Below are 15,482 nucleotides of genomic sequence, written 5' to 3'. Positions count from 1 at the left end.
GCCAAAAAGTGCAAAAACAACAATGCTCGCGCTGCAGGAGCCGCGAACGACCGCAGGGACACAACATTAGGTACACCTGCACTGCAGGTTCATATGTTTGTAAATCTGACTGTGATGATGCAGTCGTGCCTCACCAGACATTAACCTCACCGCACGCCACTGATATACATATATATGTATATATATATATATACATACATACATACATGAGATGCGCGGTTTGCGGACACAACCGCGGAGTCCGCGGATAATCCGCGGGTCGGGCAGATGCATGACGAAAAAAATAGATTTTAAATAGATTCGGGCGGGTGGCGGTTGAACCAATTCGGAAATATATATACATAGTTAAATGTTGTTACCCACATACGAAAAACGAGCAGCACTCTTTGAAACAGGCAATTATTCATCAGGCACTGCTGCAGCTGCCACGCCAAATTTCTTCCCCCTACAAAAACCTCCCCCCCCCCCCATGTACTTCCGCGATCGATAGCACTTCGGCTTTGACTGCCCGCCGCTGAAAGGATACTTCGTCTTTGACAGCTGCTGGAATCTGAAGAAATCGATTATTGTTATTTTTTTGTACAGGCGCGAAACAGGACAGTCACGTGCAGGTTAAGGCAACTTTGTGATTTTATTGGACGCAGCCCCGGAAGTAAATGGGGAGGGGGGGGGAAGGTTTTTGTAGGGGGGGAAGAAATTTGGCGTGACACAGCACACCACAACATAACACTACAGCAGAAGAAGAAAAAAATAAAAAGAGTTCCCGTAGGGCTGTGACGTAGGGTGTGTGTTGTTGTTGAAGGAGGTGTGTGAAGGATAACATTAAAGAGGCGGTGGCTACCGAACCTGCTCTTATGTCTCCCGTTTATTATTTTATTATATAAGTACATTGTATAGGCGAACCCAGGACACTCGGCTACAATGGCAACGCCGGCAGCAAACGTGGTACGTGACAAACTAAAAAAGGGAATGAAATGTCCTTATTTTTGAAGGAAAAGCACTGTACTTTTCAATGAAGATAACTTTAAACTAGTCTTAACTTTAAAGAAATACACTCTATACATTGCTAATGTGGTAAATGACTATTCTAGCTGCAAATGTCTGGTTTTTGGTGCAATATCTACATAGGTGTATAGAGGCCCATTTCCAGCAACTATCACTGCAGTGTTCTAATGGTACAATGTGTTTGTTCATTGGCTCAGAAGGCTAATTGATGATTAGAAAACGCTTGTGCAATAATGTTCACACATCTGAAAACAGTTTAGCTTGTTACAGAAGCTACAAAACTGACCTTCCTTTGAGCAGATTGAGTTTCTGGAGCATCACATTTGTGGGGTCAATTAAACGCTCAAAATGGCCAGAAAAAGAGAACTTTCATCTGAAACTCTACAGTCTATTCTTGTTCTTAGAAATGAAGGCTATTCCACAAAATTGTTTGGGCGACCCCAAACTTTTGAACGGTAGTGTATATATATATACTGTATATATATATATGTGTATATATGTGTGTGTATATATATACTGTGTATATATATGTGTATATATGTGTGTGTATATATATATATATATATATATATATATATATATATATATATATATATATATATATATATATATATATATATATATATATGCACACACACATATATATATGTGTGTGTGTGTGTGTGTGTGTGTGTGTGTGTGTGTGTGTGTGTGTGTGTGTGTGTGTGTGTGTGTGTGTGTGTGTGTGTGTGTATATATATATGTGTGTATATATGTAATGTGTATGTATACTGTGGTCCGAGTACTATTATCTCTAGTGGCACTGGTACTACTACATCTGAAAATGTCCATGTTCTAATAATATTCCAAAGACATAAGCATAGTCAACAGTACAGTCCAGATGTAGGGTCTCTGTTCAGGTCAACTGAATGTACCACGTCACCTAGCAACAGCATCTTGCTATCCCCTCAAGCTTGTCTTGAATCTGTCACACATATATTTCCATGTGTTCATGCTAAATACTCTTTCTTTGTCTGCGTTCCAGCTCATCACCCAGAACGGCAGCCGAGTCCAACCGTTCCATGCTGCTGCCGGGCCAGTCCAAACCCAATGGGCAGACGCACAAGGTGTGTCTGGTGTGTTCGGACGAGGCGTCCGGATGCCACTACGGCGTGGTAACCTGCGGCAGCTGCAAGGTGTTCTTCAAGAGGGCTGTGGAAGGTTGGTCGCATACTCCGATAACACAACACAAGCCATGTTTACACCAAGTGGAATGGTTCGGTTCGGTTCAGTTTGGTGTGGTCCCAAAATACTTGAAGTGTAGTGTTCCACTTTATAACACACTTTTGTTAGGCGGCATAATGTCAGCACACAATATGTATTCTTTCTAAAAGCAGTAAGCTTTCGACTGAATTTCTTTGGTCCATTAATTGGGAAAATATTTCTTAATAATACAACTTTTTTTTTTTTAATTAATTGATTTATTCCCCCCCCCGCGACCCTGAAAGGGAAAGGGGTAGAAAATGGATGGATGGATGGAATTGATTTATTTTATTTTAATTGTATTAATATAGCTACAGCTTGTCTTATAAATTACTTTATCTTGTTCTTTCTTTATCGTAATCCATTAAATTTAAGTGTAAACTATTATAATAAATCATTGGCGCCTCTGCTGGTTGCACCAATAATTGCATGTCATTTTGCTTCAATTCCTTCAGGACATATTTATTCAACACATTATTTTACACATTCATTTGTAATGTTTGATTAATTGATTGTTTGGCCTATCACTACTATTGCACCCATAACTCAATTTTTTCCATTCTGCCTACTGAATACTAATAACACTAGTGATAATAATAATCAAATAATATAGAGTATATGATAATTATTATTCTTTGTAATTATTACGACTTATTACGATTATCGTTTTAAGTGTAATACATTTGTTTCTAAAATTATGTGAAGAAAAATATGCATTGCATTTTGCATCGATTGAATGACTAAAAATTAAGGAGACACATTTAGTAGTACGACACTCTTGTTATCTTATAAAATCGATCAGCCACCGATCGGTATCGGCCAATTTTCGTGAAAAAGTATGTGATCGCCATTGTTAATTAATGCCTTTTAAAGAGTTACTGCACTTTTTTTAAATTGTGTCTATCATTCACAATCCTTATGTAAGACTAGAACACATATGTAAGTCTTTTTTTAGCAGAAGTCCGCTAACAATAAAGTCAATCGGATTCCGCCTATAAAACACTCTAAAAACATTAAAAAAAACCTCCATTATTATTTTATATAAACGCTGTAAGTATATGTATACAGCATGCAATGTAGTAACAGGCACATTCACAATATTCATGTATTTTGCTCATTTTAAGCATACAGCAGCGTATTAATTTCACAGACCCATCACAACGTTTACTATTCTCTTCAACAACAACATTCCTAATCATTTCAGACTTTATGAGAGACAACCGAGACTACTTTAAGACAAATGATGATCCAGGATCTTACATTTTCGTAGCCTGACAATAAAGAGGATTACTGCAAGTTTTAGAAGCTAGGCGCTAAACAGATCCAGCTCTAGTGAAACACTAAGCATCATGCAGCACTATTGCTAAGTGCTAAATAAGATATACAAACTATCAACATAATAAAACAATCACTTACTGTGTAACGTTTGCAATCACTGCAATCCCGACTGATAACATGTTCTTATTTCCCGTTTTGATGAACATGTAATCATAATCCACATGAAGGGTTAGAAAAAAAAAGTTTCCGCAGACTAACGTCATTTCATGTCTTTCGCTCCGGGTGTAAGTTGGATGTTACAGGTGAAGCTTCTTGGTTTCTGGCTACAGACTTCTATTATTCAGTTGAGAGGAATGATTTATAATCTGGAATTAATTTAGAGGTGATCCTGATGCAGTATGTCAACACTGTAGCTGCTGCACAAGCAAGCTACCGCTCTGTGATCACGACGCCCCTAAAATAGTTTGCCTGCGTTAGCACTTATTATAACATTATCACTAATACTCGGTTAGTCCTCAGGTCAACAGATGCAAATAGAGTATTGCTGGCGGTTTTTTATGCATTTTTTTCATACCTATGTGTTATTTATTGTCTTTTAAAAAGGATTAGGGATGATTGGCAAAATCCCTCCCCTAAAAGTGCAGTTCCATTTAATGCCGATCAAAAACGCGGATCCCTTCTGGCTGAGACTGACTGTAATTAGTTTTAGTCCCACAGCTGACAAGCGAGGAGCAGCGACATATGTGTCTCTATACACAGTGTGGAGCCGCTGCCCTAAGTTAATGATAATCACATCTGCATTTTTTAGTATCTTAAGTATCATTATCACTGGACGACGAGGCTAAACATGTTACATGTTTAGGGCGTTGGTTGGGAGATCACCAAATGTTGGCAGGCATGCAGTAGTCACATGGTTTCCCAATCTGAATTGAACTGTGACGCCTGGTGGAAACAAGGCTTTTTTTCTGCTGTGATTCTATGTCCCATCTGAGGGGCGATTGGCGTTGAGCTTTTCCCACAGGTCAGTGGTTGGTGGTGGAGCATGTGACCTCAGCAGGTTATGACCTCTGAAGGGGCCCTAAGCTCATGATCCTACACCACCTCCTAACTGCACAAACAGCACATACTTACATGCATACTTGTGACTTTCTGCTGTGTTCCATGATGTTTTTGCATGACTACACAATTTCTCTTTGTCGTGTTTTGGCTGCACAAAAAAACGTTGCTAAAGAAATGTCTTTCTTTCCAAACACCTTACAGTAACCAAGGTGCATAACTGCGGCTCAACATTTAAAGGATTTTTTTACTTTTCTCAGAGTGTTATATCTGTCATTTTTTTTTGTTTTTCTCCTTCCCAAACCACCCAACTCCCTCCCCTCTCCATTTTGCGGTCGTTGTGTCGATGCTGAAGGATGGAGAGCACGACAAAAGACAGATGGTAAATAAATGCACCTTTAATAATGCTAACCATGCTGGTGATAATCACGACATGAGGCTGGCTATGATGATTTGTCCCTGTGTTCCCTGCTTGCGATCATGCTCATCCTCTTCTTCTCCTGCTAATGCATGCATATGTTGATTCAAGCTTTCAATGACGTGTGAGGGATTTGTTACACTCTTTGCTTCTGAGTGGGATGATCCACATGGTAATTCTTATCGGATTCTTCCACGCTGATCGACTTCTAATTTTGAAACAATTGTCAGATATCGTAAAAACTATGTAGAAAATGTATTCTGTAAGATTTTAACACTCTTAGCTGTAATGCAATTATAAAGATATACATACATGTATAAAGTTAGCCACAGTCTAATAAATACATAAATAAAGGAACAACTACTACGATACTGTCACTCAGTGGGCTTGTTAATTTACTGCTGAAGTTAAATTAGCGAGATTAAGTTTTGTGAGATTTGCAGAATTATAATTTGTACACATTTTTAGGGCCATTTTGAGAGGTTCCATTATGCCTCTTAACTTCATAACATCTACAAATAGGCAATTGGCGACATTTCCTTAGTAAACCTAAAGAAACATTTACAATAAAAAGCTCAATATTTTTTTTACAGTCATTTCAGATGGCAACATTTTTTTTTTTCTCCAGAATTAAATGTTAATCTAACTCTGCGACGCAATGCAAACTACCATATTTTCCGGGTTATAGAGCGCACCAGTATTCAAACCACACCCACCAAATTATAGAATAAATAAATATGTTTAGATGTATTAGCCGCACTAGACTATGAGTCGCAGATACTGTATATACCGATACGAAAGATTTTTGTAAATGATTATTTACATACCTTAATTTTTTTCAAATGATGCCAAGACTACTTCCTAATTAGGCAAAACACTGTAGGCCATACTCTGCCATATAGTGTATTGAAATTGCAACTGCATCTAATAATAATAATAATAATACCTGGGATTTATATAGCGCTTTTCTAAGTACCCAAAGTCGCTTTACATGTAGAACCCATCAATCATTCACACCTGGTGGTGGTAAGCTACTTTCGTAGCCACAGCTGCCCTGGGGTAGACTGACGGAAGCGTGGCTGCAATTTGCGCCTACGGCCCCTCCGACCACCACCTATCATTCATTTCACCGGTGTGAGCGGCACCGGGGGAAAAGGGTGAAGTGTCCTGCCCAAGGACACAACGGCCGCAATTTTTTAGATGGTAAGAGGCGGGGAGCGAACCTGCAACCCTCAGGTTTCTGGCACGGTTGCTCTACCCACTACGCCACGCCGCCCGCCATCTAAAGTCTACTATATTAGAAACTTGCAAACAAATCAGCTCAGTTTTAAATGTTTTGATACAAAAATGTCATTTTAATATTAAACAGTTAACATTTATTTAAACACATAAAGGTACCGAACATTGGTTGAATACCGGCATTGATCCCCAGTACCAAGAAACATACTCTAAATCAGGGATTCTCAAACTATGGTATGCATACCACTAGTGGTACATGAGTTCCATCTAGTGGTATGCCAAAGAAACACTTGATTAAAGTACAGTGTTTTACTTTCTTATATTAAAATACAGTGTTACAGTTCATACTATGTGTAATGTTACAGTGTTCAAAAATATAAAATCTCCTATTTGAAAAAACCCTCTGCATTGTTTTTAATGAATACTTGGGACTACTACGCTACTGTATTTGAATGTTAGTCATCATGGTGGTACTTGAAGAGCCAAGTGTTTTCTGGGGTGGTACTTGGTGAAACAAGTTTCAGAACCACTGGTCTAAATATTCAAATCCTAAAGTAGGTGATAATTGAAGAGATGCTGCTACAGTATTTCCTGGATTTGAAAAATCACTATATAATAGAAGGAAGTAGCCTTTTGTTAATCTTTTAATTATGGTATGGGGTGCATGAGAAAGTATACACTACCGTTCAAAAGTTTGGGGTCACATTTTTTAAGGAAAAGCACTGTACTACAATGAAGATAACTTTAAACTAGTCTTAACTTTAAAGAAATACACTCTATGCATTGCTAATGTGGTAAATGACTATTCTAGCTGCAAATGTCTGTTTTTTGGTGCAATATCTACATAGGTGTATAGAGGCCCATTTCCAGCAACTATCACTCCAGTGTTCTAATGGTACAATGTGTTTGCTCATTGGCTCAGAAGGCTAATTGATGATTAGAAAACCCTTGTGCAATCATGTTCACACATCTGAAAACAGTTTAGCTCGTTACAGAAGCTACAAAACTGACCTTCCTTTGAGCAGATTGAGTTTCTGGAGCATCACATTTGTGGGGTCAATTAAACGCTCAAAATGGCCAGAAAAAGAGAACTTTCATCTCAAACTCGACAGTCTATTCTTGTTCTTAGAAATGAAGGCTATTCCACAAAATTGTTTGGGTGACCCCAAACTTTTGAACGGTAGTGTAAATATATATTGTAGCTTTATTTTCCCGCAAATCAAGCAATTTATGGACAAGTATATACCGCAGCAACATAACCAATGTCGTAATAGTGCTACAGTAGGAAGAAAACTGCTGAGCCATTATTAATAGCACTGATGAGTTCATTGTATACAAGTGTAACACGCAACAGCTTAGTAGCAATATTTTAAAGCGCATGCAGATGCAGAATTAAATAGATGCTGAGCAAAAACGACATCAGGATGTTATGTTACAGGAGGCAAAATTATTATTTTTGTAGTGTATTATTTGTGATGTATACTGTCCAGTCTTCGTCCAATTAGGGCTTACAATTAAGTGACCAACATCAGTCTTTGCTGGTTACAGCAGCAAATGCACAGTCCATACACTCTCTACTCTGTATTATTTATGTTCCTGTGGCAAATATGCAGAGAAGTTGATTATGTAAGCAGCTGCTGGCACTTTAGCCTTCTCCTTGTACTCGAGGTTAAGAGATTTACTGCAGCAAGTTGCTGTGGCCCGCATCGAGCAGAGCAGCACTTCATATTTAATGTGCTGCTGGTGTTGCGGGCCCTGTTAAATGGAGGTAGATGAGCAGAGAGCGTTGGAATGACAAACTGGGCTTCAGCTGCCACTTTCTGACACCACGGATGGCTGTTTTACGCCATTGCCGTTTGCGATGACTTCCTGTGAAATCACAAAGGTTATGTAAGATTTGATTTGTCGTTTCGTACTACAATGAGGGTAAAGCAATCATGTTTGGCCTGTTCTCATAATAATTTAGTTGGATTGTGTACACAATTAAAATTATTAGATTTGTTTTAGTCTTCCGGATGGACAGTATTGTCAGTATTACGGGAGTCCTGTCAGGATAAATCCTGTTCATCTCCAAAATGAAGTTAAAAAAACATCATTATTGACTCTGAAATGTGACTCAATCTGTTGGTACCGATACTTTTTTAAATTAAATTGTGTTGAAAAAAGTTTACAATTCATATTCGAAATTATGTGAAATCTTGTTGAAATTAATTAAAATTCCGGTACATTTAACTCAATTGTACATCTGCAGTGCATCCGGAAAGTATTCACAACGCTTCACTTTCAGTTATGTTACAGCCTTATTCCAAAATGGGATAAATAGATTTGTGTCCTAAAAATTGTTCACACAAATACCCCATGACACTGTGAAAATGTTTTTAAAAAATATAAAAATCACATGTACGTAAGTATTCCCAGCATTTTCTCAATACTTTGTTGATGCACCTTTGGTAGCAATTACAGCCTCAAGTCTTTTTGAATACGATGCCACAAGCTTGGCAGTGGGCACACCTAACTTTGGGCAGTTTCAACCATTCCTCTTTGCACATCCTATCAACCTCCATCAGGTTGGATGAGAAGTGTTGGTTTTTATCCAGGATGTCTCTGTACATTGCTGCATTCGTCGTTCCCTCTATCCTGAATAGTCTCCCAGTTCCTGCCGCTAAAAACCATCCCCACAGCATGATGCTGCCACCACCATGCTTCCCTGTAGTGATGGTATTGGCCTGGGGATGAGCGGTGCTTGGATTTTATCCAAACATGACGCCTGGCATTCACGCCAAAGAGTTCAATCTTTGTCTCATCAGACCAGAGAATATTATTTGTCATGGTCTGAGAGTCTTTCAGGTGCATTTCGGCCAACTTTTTTTTTTTACTAAATAATGGCTTTCTCTCTGGCCACTTTACCATACAGGCCTGATTGGTGGAGTTCTTCAGAAATGAATGTCCTGCTGGAAGGTTCTTCTCTCTCCACAGAGGAATGTTGGAGCTCTGACAGAGTGGCCATCGGGTTTTTGGTCACCTCCCTGACTAGACTAAGATGAATGCAGCAATGTACAGAGACATCCTGGATGAAAACCAACGCTTCCCATCCAACCTGATGGGGATTGAGAAGTGTTGCAAAGAGGAATGGGTGAAACTGCCCAAAGATAGGTGTGCCGAGCTTGTGACATTGTATTCAAAAAGATTTGCGGCTCTAATCGCTTCCAAAAGTGCATCAACAAAGTATTGAGCAAAGGCTGTGAATACTTATAAACGTGTGATTTTAGATTTTTAAATTTTTAATACATTAAAAAAAACAAAAACTTTCCATTTTGTCATGGGGTATTGTGTCTAGAATTTAAAGGACAATGTGATGTATTCCATTTTGGAATAAGACTAACATAAACAAATGTGGAAAAAGTGAAGCGCTGTGAATACTTGCTTGCACTGTACATAACAAACAACAACGACAACAAAGAGCGTAGTTAACTGTGTTAGCGCACACATGCGTGTTAATTTTGTCATTTTCTGACGCCTACAAACGGATGTGTTTGCGAGGGCTGAAACAATCGATTAATTCGATTAGAAAAAAGCTCTGATTTATATTCTGTTGCGGCGATTAATCGTTTCGGTGTAACTACTAAAAATGTATAAATTCCGCACCGCATAAAGTGCCCGGAACATTATATACACAAGCATAGTTTCCGTGCGGTCGCCGCAATAGCACAGTTGTTGACTAAAAAATTTTGTCTTCGTTATTGTCAACAACCTACTGTCCCTGATTAAATTAACACGATAACATATCAAAATAACAAAATTAACTGACATTTTCGTCGACATTCAAGATGAAAGTGTTAACAGAAATAACATTTAATCGTATTTAATTTCCGTATACAATATCCAATCACTGTTCTTTAACAGCGCAAATATGCGGCAGTTGTTACGAAGGAGAGCCAATCAGCTGTGTTTCCTTGTGAGATGAGGAAGTTGAATTCCTCACAGCAAAAACAATAATGTGTGGCTTTAACATGTCCCACATAATAATATATGTACACCTGAGAGAAAGTCAAGAGGACACATTTTAGTTTTGATGCTATATGTTGTCATCAGCAGGCGAGTCATCGTGACATCTACACAACTGTAAGTTAAAGCTATGTGTATTCGCTGCTTCTGGTTCTCCTGCGTTCATAAACAAATTGTAATGAAGGCTGGCCTTGTGACTCGGTTTAGCATACCTGCTGTGCCAGAGAAAATGAAACAATGCCTGAAAGACATTTATTGGCATTGACCCTTGTATGCATCATACATAAATCCTGACCATCATGCTACTTTTGTGTTAAACAAAGCTTTTATTAGTAGATTTTAAGGGAAGATAATACATTATAGGAATTGGTACCGTTTACACAATACAGTACATATTCCGTACAAATGACCACTAAATGGCAACTTGTTTAAGTCGAAGTCCACAATAATCTATTCATGGTACAAATATATACTATCAGCATAATACAGTCAAGATACAAGGTATTCATCAGAGTCACTAATAGACCTCATTACATAGAAATGTAGGTGCCTATTTTGAAGGATATTTACAGCAAGCGATAAAAGCTCAGAGAGAAAAACTATATACAACTAGAATCTGTGCGATTCTAGTAGGAATGGCGTGTGAATGCCACCCCTGATTTTTTTTTCAATGAAATTATCAGTATAAGTTGATGTAAAAAAAATTCAGTTCACAAAATTCAAAAGCAAAAAATTCAGTTACATAAATTCAATGTAAAAAAAAAAAAATCATAATAAAGACACATGTGTTGTTAACCTCCATAGAAATGTTATTTCCTCCAGAAATGGATTAATAATAATAATAAATTGAACACTTTTTTGTGTAGAACAAGATATGTGTGAATGCCTCGTGGCATGGGTTTGGAGCGGGTCGGAGAGTTGGGGGTGGGGAGTGCTAGGTAAAAGCCTGGGAATGCTCTTTCAATGCTGTTTTGAAGTTAAGACCCTTGCAAATCGAAATCTGGGTTTGATGTGGTTTGTGTTTTAATGTAATTTGATGTCATTTCATTGACTAAAACTACATTAATTTAGATGACTAAAATTAAAATACATTTTTGTCAAAAGAATATGACTAAAACTAAATTAAATGTTGCTGTCAGAATGAACACTGCAATAGAGCACACATGACAGCGGTGGTGAGTGGGTGCAGTGATCTGTGTGACAACGAACAGCGCAGGGTTTACATTTTTGATGTTCTATTATTGCACAATTGTATTTCCAATGTTGATGATGTGCATTTATTAGAAAAAAAGAATGAAAGTTATGGCAAGCAGAAAACGTGTTTATTTCAACTACTTTCCCTAAAATACGCATCAAGGCTATTAAGTGTGTTTTATCCGATGACTCGATTAATCGAACAAAATGTACAGATTACTCAATTACTAAAATAATGGATAGCTGCAGCTCTAGTGTCCACAAATGCTGCAAAGGGGAGACTGGAGTACAACTGCATCAACAGGCTAAGCTAAAGTTAGAATGGGATTTGTTTATTTTAGCCATTTTCAGACGTGTATTGTATCTTTAGATTTTCAATGCTCAACCAGGGGTAGTTTGTATCCAAGAAGAGACAAAGGGCAGATGCAGCCAAGTGGAAACTACTGTAGTGTAGTGTGCATCTAAATATACGCCCTGTGTTTTTTTTCTTTTTCTAGCAATCTAGCCAAAACGGTAATGCACGGCCAGTAAGCAACCAGAGAGGAGACTTAGGGCTCTTGTAGCAAAGTGGAGACAGTGGAGTATAAAACTGCAGCATTCATTATTCAAACCAAAGTTAATGTGCTTGTGTATTTTTGTCATGTCTACTGAAGCCTTTCATCCCTAAATGTCAGTTTGTTTTGGTCACCTGTTTGGTACATATGTCACAAGTAGTACCTGTTTTTTCCTGGTGGATCAGCATCAATAGGGGGTAGAGCTGAGTGGGCCTAACTTTTCATAAGACTTCCTGCTAAATTATTGTGTGGAATTATTTTTTTAATTTTGTTTTTGTAAAGCAATCTAGGCACAATGGAGTGTAGCAGAGGCCTCTCAACTGGATTCTCGTGAAAATGCATGATTGCCGTTGCTGATTAATTGCCTTTTCATGCCGATGACAAACTTCGATCCTTTCTGGCTGATGCTTTGTTGATTTTTAGTCCCTCAGCTGACAAGCCGCTAGCAGATAATTATGTGTCTCCATACACATAATTATGTGTAGCTGCTCCTCTAGGCTAATAATAATTACCTCTATATTCAGACTTTTGAACGGTAGTAAAAGAAAGTGGTGGGCCACCAAACCAATATGGCTACTGTGCAGTTAACAGAGTGCGACCTATCTGAGTAAGCAAAGGTGCCTAGATCTTAGCACTAAAAGTGGATATGAGCAAAAAAAATCTTAACTCATCATCGGCGGTCACTCAAAGCGAGTAGGACGATCCTCCTGGTAGGGGGGTATCCCTTTATGGAGGATGCCTGTGGGTGACTTTGTTTAACGTGGGCAGACTGGTGCACAGACAGTCACCACACGATCCTTGACAGATCCGGGTCAGGGTCCAGTGACATGGAGTCCTAAACGACTGGGGACCCTTTTCTGCTGCAGCCTTCATCCGCCATCCCAGCCGTTGTGACGCTCCATAGGGTTAGCAATCATCCTCCGCCTGTTCCACCGTTGAGGTCTTGGGTTGTTATTTCCCCATACTGGGCCCAAATGGATGTGGGGTTGCCTTCTTCCGCCATCGCAGCCGTTGTGGTAGTTCTTACATCTACAAACGTACCTTCTTCCGCCTGCTCCGCCGTTGAGGTCTTCACCGTATCCCAGGCTAGGGTGCAGTCAGGTACTAGGCCTTTGCCAAGGGCCACCTGGGGTAACAGTAGTAAAGGGGTTAACCTCCTAGTGCCCCAAGACCCCATAGAGGAGCCTCCACTGCCGGATGCACTTTAACGTCATGCCCAGGACACAACTTAACTATACAACGGGATCTATTAGGGCTGTAAAAATTACACAGTACAAACTGATAATCGATTTTAACTTTAGAGGTATGAGTACATTGTTTGGCGAGCCCCTGGATCTTGCGAGACTTCTGTGATGCTGAATACAAGAGTACCGTTGTCGTTTACAACTGACAACGACAGAGCAACATGGTAGACAGTAATTCTGATTGACTTACCGAAAGAACCAAATACAGACCAATCCATAAATTATTTTGCCTAAATCTAGCCAACCACAGAAGGCACCACACAGTGTAAACCAATCAGAGGCAACCTAAGATGGCTCTTGACGTCTTTATTTTTCACACACACGTCTGCACAGTGTTGACAACTTGGCGACTTTCTCGCTAAATCAAGAATCTTTCCAGCTCATCTTCGTAACTTTCTTTCTCAAAGGTGACTAGTGACAAATCTAGCAACTTTTTGGGATATTTGGAGTGATGAAAGCGGGTAACATTGTAATGTCCTTAACATACAAGTGGTGCTACTCAGAGCCTTTCCTCACAAGGGGTCGGTCACCTGTCTACTGAATGTCTGCTCTTAGACATCTTGTACTGAAAACACATTTTGTTGTACTTTTAAGTGCAATTACAATAAAGTCCATTCCATTGTCGTCAGAGCAGAGAGGAGATCCACACCCACTCTGTGCAAAGCTGCCGCTGTTTTCTGCCTAGGTTGAGATGTAAATGTTTTGTCACGCTTCAAATAAAGACAAACCTATCATTCATGTCAGAGTCAGTCAATAGATTTGGTTCGTTTGTGAACATCGCAACAGTCTTGTGATCAATTGATACCCTAACATTTACAGACGTAGAACAAATAAAAGTACAACTAAACTAAGAATCAACAGAAGACAAATAATTTACAGTTCTAATCATAATTTGCGTTTTTTTTTTACTCACACATCTTTTCTTTAAGTTTATGGATTGCAATGCCTTGAAGTTGATAGTTCTCCAAGTTGCTAATAAATAATACAGGAACCGCCTGTTTTGTACGTTTCTATTTTAAAAATAAACATATGACATTGTTCTGACATGATACATTTAATTTTCTATTCACCATGCAAAGCTTCCATATGCATCGAATTGTATCGCATCGAATCACATCAAATTGTAATGTTTTAAAAAGTTGAATGTCTATGGATGTTCTCATTCATCCAGGTCATTCTAATCTCAGAGCATTCAATTGACCGCAGCTGAACTGTTCGGTTTCTCTTAGAAGACGTTTTGTGTCTCATCAAAGTAAGCTTCATCAGTTCTCTTAGACCATCTCTGCCCAGGCACACCCTCCTGGTTTTGGAGTATAAAAAGTTGGGGTTTTGGCACCAGCCACTCGACTAGATCTGACGAACTAGGTCTAAAACTAGATTTGACCAATCTAAGTCTATGAAGTCTGATGAAGCCTACTCGGATGAGAGGCGAAACATCTTCTAAGACAAACCAAACAGTCCAGTTGCAATCGATTGAATGCCCTGAGATTGTTAGTGAATCATATCATAACCCATGTATCGAGATTCATATCGGATCTCCATTTAAGATAGAGATGCACACCCTTAGAATCTATGCCTACACGTAATCAAAAAAAGATTTGTTCGAGTGATCTCAAGGATTGTTGGCCGCGTTCCCAGACATGTCCAACTATCTGTTGCTCCAAACATCATTCTACACGACAAAACAGATGAAAACTTGGAAAAGCATAGAGGTCTCCAACTTGGTACGCATGTTTTTAACTATAGATCTCAACGTTTTGTGTGTGCTGAGAGCTTCAGTTATGATTGCTGCTTTTGGTAAAAGCTGAACTCTTTTAGGTTTTGCTGACATTTGATTTATTTTATTTTAAACTCGCCAAGTTGGCGATTTACGAAACACATATCGTAGCAAAAATGTGTTTTAAGAACTCCCAAACAAGATAAAATACAAATAATAGCTAGCTAGTTATCTAAACGGGAAATACTGCAAACGTGTGCGTTCTTTGACTCTACTCCCCTAGACTGGAATGGTGCCACTTATATTTTAGTCTTTTGTAAAATATTGCACTCTTTCGCCCTTCTAGTTTAAATATTATGTTGATAATATTTAACTGTCAATGGTGTTCACCATAAATGCATTGAAACATTTACAGTTAATACATGTCATTGGTATTGGAATCAGCCCTAATCTTTTCTAGTTTGCCGTTTGAGTCTTGAATAACCGAGAGATGTATTAAAATAGAAAATAACAGTTAGGAACAAAAAAGG

General features: G+C 38.7%; 1 protein-coding gene across 6 annotated transcripts in view; it reads left to right on the top strand.

Moving 5' to 3' along the window:
• LOC133650954 (glucocorticoid receptor-like) overlaps positions 1–15,482 on the top strand; it is a 216,504-nt gene that overhangs the window by 156,242 nt on the left and 44,780 nt on the right. For 4 of the 6 annotated variants that reach the window (XM_062048762.1, XM_062048761.1, XM_062048767.1 and 1 more), the window contains 2 exons: positions 2,030–2,205; positions 4,937–4,963. In XM_062048762.1, coding sequence (XP_061904746.1) covers positions 2,030–2,205; positions 4,937–4,963 — 203 coding nt within the window. The remainder of the gene's footprint in view (positions 1–2,029; positions 2,206–4,936; positions 4,964–15,482) is intronic. The other 2 variants (XM_062048764.1, XM_062048763.1) reach the window with 1 other exon arrangement.

The sequence above is a fragment of the Entelurus aequoreus genome, linkage group LG05, assembly GCF_033978785.1.
Source record: "Entelurus aequoreus isolate RoL-2023_Sb linkage group LG05, RoL_Eaeq_v1.1, whole genome shotgun sequence".
Lineage (NCBI taxonomy): Eukaryota > Metazoa > Chordata > Actinopteri > Syngnathiformes > Syngnathidae > Entelurus > Entelurus aequoreus.
Note: the sequence above shows the minus strand (reverse complement) of the source record. Positions and strands in the feature narration are given on the sequence as shown.